Source organism: Dunckerocampus dactyliophorus, chromosome 15 (assembly GCF_027744805.1).
Source record: "Dunckerocampus dactyliophorus isolate RoL2022-P2 chromosome 15, RoL_Ddac_1.1, whole genome shotgun sequence".
Classification (NCBI taxonomy): Eukaryota; Metazoa; Chordata; class Actinopteri; order Syngnathiformes; family Syngnathidae; genus Dunckerocampus; species Dunckerocampus dactyliophorus.
Window position 1 is genome coordinate 10474059 of NC_072833.1, and position 12305 is coordinate 10486363.

The 12305-nt window shown below is 38.4% G+C and overlaps 2 protein-coding genes across 2 annotated transcripts in view; both read left to right on the plus strand.

Moving 5' to 3' along the window:
• Window positions 1-7010, plus strand: part of hmga2 (high mobility group AT-hook 2) — a 33620-nt gene extending 26610 nt beyond the window's left edge. Inside the window, exon 5 of the mRNA XM_054753793.1 lies at window positions 1873-7010. Within this exon, the coding sequence (XP_054609768.1) occupies window positions 1873-1947 (75 nt within the window). The 3' untranslated portion in view covers window positions 1948-7010. The remainder of the gene's footprint in view (window positions 1-1872) is intronic.
• Window positions 7011-9614: 2604 nt separating this feature from the next.
• Window positions 9615-12305, plus strand: part of dera (deoxyribose-phosphate aldolase (putative)) — a 39154-nt gene continuing 36463 nt past the window's right edge. Inside the window, exons 1-4 of the mRNA XM_054752627.1 lie at window positions 9615-9749; window positions 10581-10678; window positions 11069-11216; window positions 12198-12293. Coding sequence (XP_054608602.1) covers window positions 9719-9749; window positions 10581-10678; window positions 11069-11216; window positions 12198-12293 — 373 coding nt within the window. The 5' untranslated portion in view covers window positions 9615-9718. The remainder of the gene's footprint in view (window positions 9750-10580; window positions 10679-11068; window positions 11217-12197; window positions 12294-12305) is intronic.

Below are 12305 nucleotides of genomic sequence, written 5' to 3' on the forward strand. Positions count from 1 at the left end.
TTCATCAAAGGGAAAATGCAAGTAGAATGGTACAGAGTGAGCGAAACATGACACAGGACCCCCCACCCCCGGCATGCCCTCACTGTCCAAGAATCTACCAACCTCCCTGTTTTTTGCCGGGACAGACAACTTTTGCGTAGATCACCTCTGATTTGTGGCTGTGTGGGAACATAGCCTGAAGTAGTTGGGAGGCGCTGTGAGGCCCTGGGAGCTGCAAACCATAAAAATGTCATTTAGCACACCCACTTTGATGGGTTGCATTATCTCAGCCCAGACAACACCAGGCTGAACAAAAACTCAAACCCCTTTCATTCCAGTGTGCAAAATGGAGTCGGGTTGGTGCATCCAACTCTAACCTTAGTTTTAGTCTTGTAGTACATGATTTCAAAAATACATGATGTCAAAAAAACAGTGCAGCTTTAATAAGGGGTAGTGGTGGCAAACTCAATGGCTTTTGCTGACTCGCGTTTTTATGCGTCACTCACTAAAGTGAATCAGGTACTCAAGTCACTCGAGTCGGGTGTCACAGTGGGCATGCGCAAAAAAAAAAAAAAGAACCTCACACGGAGACTCTCAGACATATATACGCACTAATAGGGCCCTATGATTTCCATGTTAATGGAATCGCGCAATTGGCCAATAAAAGCGTAATTTACTGTTACACAGGAATGCCGCGGAAAGTGACATAATGTGAAAGAAAAGATGCCATCATCAGGACAAAGGAACGTTCGTGTGGGGAAGCATTTTCCCGGTGGACCACTCCATTGATCGAACCACCAACCTTCCAGTTTCTGGACGACCTGCTTTACCGCCTGAACCGCTGCCGACCAAGGCACCTTCCCCTTTCTCTCTTATCTCTTATGGCGGTGACATTGAACTATGATTCAGGGCTCCACGCGGCGAGTACGTCACCAGAAAAACTTGCGCATGCGCAACAAATCCACCTTCCCGACTCACGAAACCCCTGAACCCATGTCAGGTTCAAGATTCACTTGTTGGCCCCTTCATGCGGGCATTGGCGAGTGAGTCTAGATTCACGAGCGCCTGGGTTCTTCAAGTGCTCGGCTCGGAACAGGAAGTGGGAGAGTTGATTTGAGGCAAGGAGCAGATGTGTTGCTTTTTCTAGGGGGTTAATGCATTTACATAAATGCAGTTAGAGTAACAGTTGCACAATTAACGCCACGTTACCTGGTTTCCTTTTTAATTTAGCTCGCGGGAGCAGGGTAAGTGAACAAGTTAACAGAGATGAATACCCGCGAGTCCCAGTTCAGTAAAAAACTTGCGAGTTCTGAACGACTCGGCCAATATTGGGCCATCTAAGGCAGGGGTCACCAACGTTTTTCCTTGTGAGAGCTACTTTTACAAAATGAAAATGGCCGAGAGCTACTCATTTTTGTAACATTTATTTTCAGAGCTTATTTTAAACCCAAACAAAGCAAATATGCTTGTTTTACCAGAACATTAACAAAATGCTGGTGTCCACAACTCACATTTTGTATTTCAGAATGCATTTCTTTCTACTGTTCTTTCATTATTAACTGAAAACCTGAATGAAAAGCAGGCTTGCGGGCACCTCAAGTGGTCATGGGGGGCTACCTGGTGCCTGCGGGCACCACGTTGGTGACCCCTGATCTAAGGGGTGTTAAGAGGAGAATCAGACTCCGGAGTCGCCCTACGCTTCATCATTTACTATCAAAGCCAATGAATATTTAAAATAATAGGTTTGTATGTTTTGTGAGCCCTCGTAAAACATGCATTAGCTTTCATTAGCATACGTTGGCTTGCCTTGTTAGCTTGTCCTCCAATCATCTCCATCAGACTCCACTGTCTAATTGCTCATAAATGACATGCATTATGTTTATTACTTGCCAGGAAGAAGAAGAAGAAGAAGAAGAAGAAGAAGAGGAGGAAGAAGAAGAAGCTGGAGAGTCCCCAGAGGAAGATTAAGCCTTCATACCATGAAACCTCTACCTCATTCAGCTGTCAGGTGTTTCAAAGGGAAACAACTACCTTGACCACTTTTTGTCTTTCATTTGACTTTTGTTTTATTTCAGTTCATGTCCAGTATTTCACCTTGTCACTGGGATGTTCCTGTGTTTGTTATTTCACCCCAAACAACATACAGACTTAGGTTGTGTCTCAATTCGCGCACTTTTGTTCTTACACTGAGTACTAAGTACACGGTGTACACAGTACACCTATTGAAGTGTACCAATGGAAGTATTCCATTTGAGACACAGCGTGTGTCTCAATTCACGCAATTCCGTACTTACATGTCATCTTTTGAGTGCGGTGACACCGAGAAGTACGCCAAAATTCAGTCAGTACACTCAAAACAGTCAAAAATAATTAGTGTGCAGTGCTGGACACTTACCACCCAAAAGAGTCGCCATCTTGGCTACATAGCGGAAGCGGAGGGACTAACTTGAAATAATGGCAGCTGGGGAGCAACCCACAGTGGTGGAAAGTAGTGAACAGAAGAAGAAGCAGGGAAATATTGCGATTGTCGTTTCAACGTCAGTCATGGATTTGGGACAGTGTACACCAGGAGTGTCCAAATTTTTCCATTGCATACTGAAAAATCAAAGGATGGATGGGCCACTTTGATATTTTACATTTTGTAAACCAACCCATATAGATAGATATGCTAAGAAATTATATATATTTAAAGAAAAAACAGCCTGCATTCCCGCTTTGTGATATAGGTGAAAAAGTATACCATTAATATGATCTTTTTCTCTTAAAATTACTCAATTTTTATTGTTGTTCTTCATACCATTGCTGTTGTTTTTTTCAAATATTGCAACATTTACATTTCCTTTTTCTTGTAATGTTAAGACTTTATTCCTATAATATTTTGACTTTATTCTCGTAATGTTATAACTTTTTTTCCAACCTAATTTTCCAACATTTTGCGACTTCGTTCTTTGTTTTGTTTTGTCTCTCATAGTATTACAGCTTAAGAAAATAGCATAAGATAACATAAAAAAAATTCTATTATTTTCTTAATAGTCGTTAATAGTTAATAACAGTTTGGTAAAATTAGGACTTTTTTTCACGTAAGGTGACAATTTTTTTTTGAATATTTCAACTTTGTTCTTGTGAAATTACGGCTGTTTTATTTTTAGAATGTGCCGTGGGACAATAAAAAAACAAATGGCCCCTGGGCCACACTTTGGACACCCCAGGTGTACACAAGCAAAATTTGCGCACTCAGGAACTAAGTACACAGTGTACACAGTATGCTTCTTGAAGTGTACTGACAGATGTCCCGATGTGCACACTTCCATGCTCACACTTGAGAATTACAACAAAATGCAGTGCACTGTCAGTACCTCGGTGCTGCACTCAAAGCGGCCAAAACGGTGAGTGTGCGGTGCTGGACACTTACCACCCTATATGGGAAAGGGAGGGACTCGATTTGGGACAGCACTATTACACTGTCAAAATTTGCGCTCTCAGGAAGTAAGTACACAGTGTACACAGTATACTTATTGAAGTGTACTGACTGAAGTATTCCATTTGAGACACAGCCATAGATTAGGCACATATGGAGGTGCAGTTGACCTTCGGAAATAATATTTGTCATTCAGAAATGCAGAACACAGGTTTTTTTTATTCTAAATTTAAAATAGAGCCACCCATCAAGAACAGGGAGACACATATTTCCTCAAGGCAGTTGTTTTTTTGTTTTTTTTTTAAACAGTCATCTTGACCTAAAGCCAAAACTGCTAAAGTGCTCAGGACTATAAAAATATACATTTGAAAAAAAAATGCCATTCATTTCCAATGCATTGGTTTGGCTCATGCAAAGATTGAAATTAGCTGTAGTGAAATAGCGGAACGGTAGACCATATTTGCGCGCTAAAGCGTCAAAGCGTGGAGGAGTACTTAAAATCAATTCCAGTTATATTCCAGCTATATTAAAGCTTTAATTTGGATTGGCTTTTTATCAGGTTCTGTTCTCACCCATTTCTCCAAACTCGCAAGTTCTACATGCTTTAGTTCCCCTGTTCTTGGTGGAAGAACACACCTCCATTGCTCCACAACCAAAGTGTTTGCGTCAGACTACTGTATACCATTTATTCATAGCTACAAGTTCTGTTTGCGTATGCGGAACGTAGCTTGATCGCATTATTAATGTCGCACTGCAACGACCTCCTCAGACTCGGTCTGCCTTGCAAATAACCTACAAACACACACGAGAACAAATGCATTACCTCAGAACACACTTGATACCTGGATTGAGTGGCAGCGTAACATATCTCACACTGTAACTGCAGGGAGCCTTTAAATAACTCGGATGGCGTGTCAGTGCTTTCTGGTCACTGACATGCTGGATCTTCTCATGGTTTCAAACTACCTCTGACTCAGCACAATCAGCTCAAGAAATGTACGCCGCTCAGCCGAATTACACTCAAAGCGAAATGCACAGGAGGGCAGTGTGCATTCATGTGTCGATGTGTTGGAACTGACTTTTTTATACTGTACATTAAAGCGAGGTCTGGTGTCTTCTCACAAAGAAACAGCATTGTGTCTGCAACTGTTTTGTTTCAGCGGGAGATCTATAAAGAAGCACATGTCAGGTATGAGACAAAGCAACCTTTTTTGAAGGGGTAATTCACAGTTTTGCGCCTGATTTGCTCTTAGTAAATCTTCCGTTTTCACAAATGTCTTATTGACATGCATTGCGAATTCATTTCAGCCAATAACATGAAAAAATAGACAGTGGAACCTCGAAGGAAGGAATACAATTGAGTTATAATCATTTTCGGCAGGAATGGAAGTACAGGAGAATTACTATACTACCGTTAAACCATCACCATTATAAAAAAGTTTTTAACATTATTCGTAGTCATATAATTGTAAAAAGAAGCCCCCAAAAACAGCACAAAACGTTGATTCAGTCTCAAGAAACTCGCCAGCAGGCTAGAAAAAGTCTTTAAAAACGTACACTTTTTACCCTTATGCCCAAAAACGATTCTTCTCATAAAAGTGACATATATAATTTTTTTTTTCACTTTCACAACTTCAGGCCTAACCATAGACATTATTTTTACATTTATTTTAAAACTATATCTTTAAAAATATACTTTTTTCCATGTTTTTATTTCAGAATTTTTTTTCAATGGTAAAACCACCAAAATATGCCATATTTTCCAAAAATCCAGTCTTGACCAGGTGGATAATTGATTCTCATGCATTATTATTTTTGGAGCAGCATTTTAGAAGTTCACAAAATGTGGTTAGAATTGGAGTCAATGGGACCAAATCGGTCCCGAGGTTAAGGAGAGTAAGTGTATAAGTGTAGTGTATAGACCTTTTTAACAATCATAAAAATCAAATGAACCGTTTTGGTCCCCCATAGTGGATGACACTATCCATCCATCCATCCATTTTCTATACCGCTTCTCCTCTTTAGGGTCGCGGGGGCATGCTGGAGCCTATCCCAGCTGACTTCGGGCGACCGGCGGGGTACACCCTGGACTGGATGACACTAGAAATGGGGAAATAAGCGACATCCAAACAGGAGTTCAGAACATTCAGATGAGCCAGTTGTATTTTTTAACCAAAATTTTGCTTATAATTTGGTGTCCGACTTTAAAGGTTCCGCTGAAGATGAACACTTACCTGACGTCTGCTTCTTTAGCGACTTCCTGAAAAAATGTCAATGGGCTTTTTAAATACAGTACCAGTCAAAAGTTTGTAGACACGTTCTCATTCAACAGGATGCAAAAGCGTCTCCAAACTTTTGACCGGTCCTGTGGTTATATATATACTTAAAGGTTAAAAGCAGCTATTCATTTTTCTTCGAAAGAAATGTCTAAACATTGTAAGGCGACCGACATCCTCATCCACAAACTGATATTTCTGCTTGACAACTTGAATTTATTTTGTACCAATTTCATGTTGATTTTTTTGATGCCACATGACATTGATTTCCTTTTTCCTGATTGTACTACCTACAGTACTATCTCAGTACCTCAATGATGGACTCATCCGTTCACTCGCTACCTCCAGTATACTGTACTTTCAGTGCTGACATATCTTAATAATCATCGATACCAGAACTGCAGACGCTTCTCATTGGTTCAAACGTTGTTTTACCAGGACACTCAAGCTTCTTGTCTCAGTACACCTCTCACCCTCAAAGGGGCTTTCCGGTTTGGATTATTGTATATTGTATTCTATGTTTTTCTCATTTTTGATTAGTTATATACTTGATGTAGGTGTCTTGTGTACTCGTACACAACATGTGACTTTCTTCTCTTGTTATATGGTTCGACCAGATGTACGTGGGGTTATTTTTGACTTACTTATGCCAGTTCTCACTCAAAGGCAGAGGTAGTGCCTCGTTGATCCGTTCACTTGCCATTCTTACGTCATGATACAGTGGAACCCGCTTAAGTCAATAACTCTGATTGGATCTAATGAATGTATTATCGCCACAACATATTACTTCATTTATCCGTTTTAAGTCATTTCGACACAGGAGTTGTTTCAAGCTCGCTCTTTGATTAGTTTAGTGTCCATCATACGGTAAATTTTAATATATCTTGAGCAAACAAAGGAATTGTGTTCCTTTTTGTTTGTTTTTATGCTTAATGGACTTCAGTAGGCTAGAAAATTGGCCCCCAAAAACGTTCACATCCTCAGTGCAGTTGGCCAAGATTCATTTTACGTATTTAATTTGACATTTTTAGTAACCCCCGTGGCAATTGTACCACAGTTGGAGAAATACACTTCAAAATACGCTTGAAATACAAAAATGTACATTTTTTTTGCCCCATTCAGAAAGGAGTCTGTGTCCCACTTTTAGAGCCCATCCCACCAGTTAATCACTGGACGAGAACATCATAGCTTTCAGCTCTGGGAGTCTTAAAAACTGTTTTTCATCATCTAGTACAATCAGATACACGTTACTACCTCTCAAAAGGCCTTTTTTTTGGTTTTTACCTCGATATCCAACCTAAATACTGTTTAACATTCTGAGAACGTTGGGTGAGCCTCTTGAAACGTTATATATATATATATATATATATATATATATATATATATATATATATATATATATATATATATATATATATATATATATCCATATCCATATATAAACATATCTATATATAAACAGTTTATTTTTATACGACTGTTTTTCTATTCACCTCAACTGAACATGTAACTTTTACTTATGTAGTAGAATCTTCTTCAGCAGCATCTAAAGTATGTAACTTTTTACTGTTTCCCCTGTCCACTTACGCGACACATTTTATTCCCTTGTTAAAGGTCTTTATAGATATTTACTGCGTTTTTATTCAGCACAATAAAACAAAGTATGGCAACCAGAAGGTCTGTTTGGGATTTTTCTGTGTCTTTTATGCAGAGGGTCATCTTTATTAATGATATATTTATAGTTGACATGAAGACGGAGGAGGTCAATAAATCATTGACCATTTTCATAATGATTATAAAGCTTGAACGTATGCATTTTGACCACAATCCATAGGGGGCGCCACAAATATACTTAACAGTCATGTGAAAAGATGAGGACACACCATGGATGTCATTTTTCTACTCCTGAACCGCTGCACACAAAAAGGGTAAAAAATTGGTGCAGACATGCACCCCGACTGTGTTGCATGTGATTTTATTTTTCCGACAAATACACCACACGGTGGTACTGCTATTTGCGACGGAGTATTGGGGCCACATTAAAAAAAAAAACCCAAAAAATGACATTTTGAGAATAAAGTCGTAAATTTCAGAGAATGAAGTCGTAAATTTACAAGAAAAAAAGTCATACATTTAAGAGAAAAGAAGTAGTGAATTTACGACAAAAAGGTTGTACATTTATGAGAAAAACATCGTAATATTGCAAGAATAAAGTCGTAAATTAACGACAACACAGTCGTAATATTGCTTGTCATCGTGCCATACGTGTCAGAGGGAAATAGAAGATAGCTCTTTAGGAAGGAAGGAAACTTTCCTCTTGCTTCAGGCAAGCTTTTATTTATAACGTGGCAGCAAAACAGAGCAGTTGAGCACAAACAGATGAGCTGCCGCCCCTCCACATGCCCAAAGGTCACATAAGTCCCCCCTTTCATAGCTGTCTCAGGCAATGCCTGTTTATGACTTTATTTACGAGTATAAAGTCGTAAATGTACAACTTTTATTCTTCTAACTTTACAACATTATGACCTTTTTCTAGTACATTTACAACTTTATTTTCAACTTTTTTGCTTGTAAACTTACGTGTTTTTTTTCTCGTAAATTTACGACTTTATTCTCAAAAATGTAACTTTATTCTTGTAAATATACAACTTTATTGTCTGAATTTCCGATGTTTTTTTTTTTTTTAACAAAGTGGCCCTACTACTCCGTCGTAGTTATTAAATCCTAAAGTTTGATGATATAAGTCGTATTGACTTTAAATTTCTCACAGGGCCAGTAAGTCTTTATTTCTCTTTATTGTTTATATACAGTATAACAGTTTTTGAAAATCTTCACCAGCGACAAAAACCTACATTTACACACACAGAAAAATATGTGCTTTTTTTTGTTTTTCAAACATGTGGACATCGAACGTAGCCTAAAACAGCAGTGCAGCATAACTCAATGTTTGTTATTGTTGTGCTGTTGACCATGTGTCTGTGTCCTTAATTAGTCAAGTTTTAATTGATAGTCATTTGTAAATGAGTTAGTACTTTTACAGTGGGTGCAAGGCATAGGAAATATAGGGATTGAACGTTTTTCTAACGATGTCATGACTCAAAAACAACACTGACTCAGATCCAGTCAGTTCCTTTCCCTCCAGTGAGTCAGTCCTGCATCACTTCCACCAGTCTAGTCATCCAGGAACCTTTGTCAGGACCTGAAGGCAAAACAAGGTTTGAGAAAAAAGTGATGCAGCTGTGCACCCATAGAGAAATAAGATGAGTTTCTGTGTTAAAACTGTAACAATCACATTGTCATTCTTATTATCGTGATTAAATTAGAAGTGAGAGTGAAAAGGTTCACTTTCCAAACCATCTGTAAGACGTGTGACTTTGATCATTCTATACTCTACTACCACGTAGTGGCCGCATGCGTGCATTGCAAGCGAAACAGTGCTCTGTCATTGGCTGTTTCAATTGGAGCACTTCCGTACTTACCCTAAGCCTGTGAGGGCGTAAAGTATGTTCACACTAAAAAGTACGGCAACATACAGTGCACTGACAGTACTCGGGCACTCAAAAAGATTACAAATATTAGTTTGTGTCTCAATTTGCGTATTTCCGTACATGCAGTTAGCCTTTTGGGCGCATAAATGCGTTCACATTGAGAATTACGGCAAAATGCAGTGCACTGTCAGTACCCGGATTTTGCACTCACATCGTTCCAAATGGTGAGTGCGCAGTGATGGACGAAATCAGTCTGTGTACTGTACTGTCTCGGGGGTTTGTGTTGACAGTTTTATAATAAAGCTGACTGAAACTATAATCATCTAAAACATAACACAACATATCAAACTGTCCAATTTTCTGTTATTTGCAAACAATTTGCCGCGACGCTCACCGGAAGTCGAAGATAACTGAACAGGAAATCCAAGCTGATGTATTTTACTGTGAAGGGTTTCCACATCCTGTACATACCGAACCCAGGAAGCGGTGACAGACCTGCTCGGTGTGGGTCGGCTGCTGTAAAACAAGAATATTTTCACTCAAAACACATTTTTATTATGTCTGCTAGAAACCCAGGCACCACGCTCGGTAAGTGTTAGCATGCTAAAGCTAAAATAAACGGGCCTAAATTAATGTCACGTGTCGCCATATGTTTTTTGCAAAGACTTAATTCAGTTTATTTGTGTAATGTATTTGTTACTTGCAATCCTGTGTGTAAGCTAACGTGTGTTGTGAGACTCTTAACTTGTCAAGGTCGCCATCTGACGTTCTGTCTGCTTAATAAGTAACATTTTAGAGGTAGTTGACCTTTTCAAGCCAGGAATTAAACTATGCAACCCAGTACAGCATACATTACAATGTTGTTATTTATTGAAATTCATACCAGAGCAATGCTTGTTGGAAAGAATGGTCAAGACCCGTGACCATGTAATTAAAAAGTCATGACTACAACTGTACTTCCGACACTACTCAGCCGACAATAACGCAGCACCAACTCACACAAATGCCATTTAACACCTTCCTAGGCACACAAACTTCACCAGTAACCCTCTAATATCCTTTCAAAAACCAGTAGTTTACAGAACTTGTGATTATTGTTAAGCCCTGAGCTGGGCCAATGATTGGCAGCAACATTGATTTTCAGGGTGTGTGACCTAAAAACTACAGTAAAATAATATATATTAGAATTTTTTTTCCACTTTAACAAGTCAGTCTTTTAAAATAATGTCTGCCTGATATATTATTATATATATTGTTACTGTTTTTAGTATTAAGCTCTGAGCTGGGCCAATGCTTGCCAGCAACATTGATTTTCACCCAGGTTATTTTTTCAGAAAACTGAAAAACTCACACTAGAGTTAAAAAAAAAAAAAGAAAAAGTGTGACCTCTTTCTCTTCCTGATTGCATATGTGCGTCAGACCTGGAGTGGGTCTCCAAAGTGAGAGTGAACACACAAGCTGTGCTAAGGAGAGCTCAGCACATCCAAGGACAGAAGACCCCTAAGAAACAGTGGCAGGTACAACAACCTTTGGAGTATTCTTGCAGGCTTTGTGAGTTGGATTTTGCTGTTAATATGGCGTATACTAATACAGTGTAACCATTATTACCGTAAAGCCTTTAATAACTGTTTAGGCCACATGTGTCAAACTCGTGCCCTGGAGGGCTGAGACGCTGCAGGTTTTCTCTCCAACCAGTTTCTTCAGCAGGTGATTTAATTGATGAGCTCCTATCCTCAAACTGAAGGTGTTGATCATTAAAGTCACCTGCTTTAGTGACTGGCTGGAAAGAAAACCTGCAGTGTCTCGGCCCGCCATGGCACGAGTTTGACACCCCTGGTTTAGGCAATGTTTTTCTTATAATTTTCCTTTAAATACAAATTTGTTGGGGTTCTTTTTGGTTGGTTTAGGCTGCCTGGTTGCTGAAGGCTGTCACGTGTATCGACCTGACTACTCTGGCAGGAGATGATACACCATGCAACGTTCATCGGCTGTGCATGAAAGCCATACAGCCTGTCCGGCATGACTTGCTAAAGAAGATGGATATGCACGATAAAGGTCTGCGGCTATTGTCATCATGCTGAGTTACACTGAATTGCAATGTTTATTATTTTGGAATTCAAGCTTTCAATAAAATACAATAAAATACAAATAAAGTCCCTATCTGGACGCATAGACAAAAGTGCACATACAGTCCCCGCCTCTTTGCGGTTTGGCATTCTCTCCCCCGCATATTCGGGGATTTCTTTTCTCTGCTTTAAACTGTAAATAATTAATTTACAATTTTTTAAAACGTTAACTTAAATAGAAAGTGGTTTGATGGCGCTTTCTGCAGGGGAAAAAAGAGTGCTACAGCTCCGAATCCAGCAGAGGGTGCTGTCTCACAAATCAATTCATTCAACATTTTCCAGCAGGAAGATGAACTGTATGCCTCTGATTGTTTGTTAATGTGTAAAACTGAATTTAAAATATATTTAATAACTGTGAGAGGTATATTATAAGGTTTAGAGTATTCAAATGTTTTAGGAATTTTTCTGGGTGTGTTCATTATGGGGATCTACGGTACTATAGAGTTATAAAATTAAACATTTACAATTTATATATATATATATACTGCAAATACAAAATATCTTTAGAAATATTTTTTAAATAGATATTGTTATTATTATAGATTTTTTAAAATTTCTTAAATATATTTTAAAAATGATTCAGTTTAGATTATTTTTTAAGCAATGACTTTGGTGTATTACTTATTTTTGAATAATTAATTCATTAAATTAGACATTTGTTGCATTTTGTATGTATTCCTAATTTTTAAAAAATATTAATTTTAATATTTTACAAATACTTATTTAATGCACTATTTATATTTAATTAATACATTATTAAAAAAATACTTTAAAAAATTATTACGTATGTTATATTTTGATGTTATATTTTCAAACTTTTTTACGACCTACAGGGGGCGGCACCGACCAGTTTAGATCATTCAGTGTGCCCTTCACTCGACTACTACTGTATTTGTGTTGTGTCTCATAGGATTGACAACCGCTGCAGTGTGCGTGTATCTGTCACGTGTTGCGGACGCTGTCAAATCACTAAAAGCTGCAAACTCCAATCTGCCAGTGGCGTCAGGTAAGAAAACCC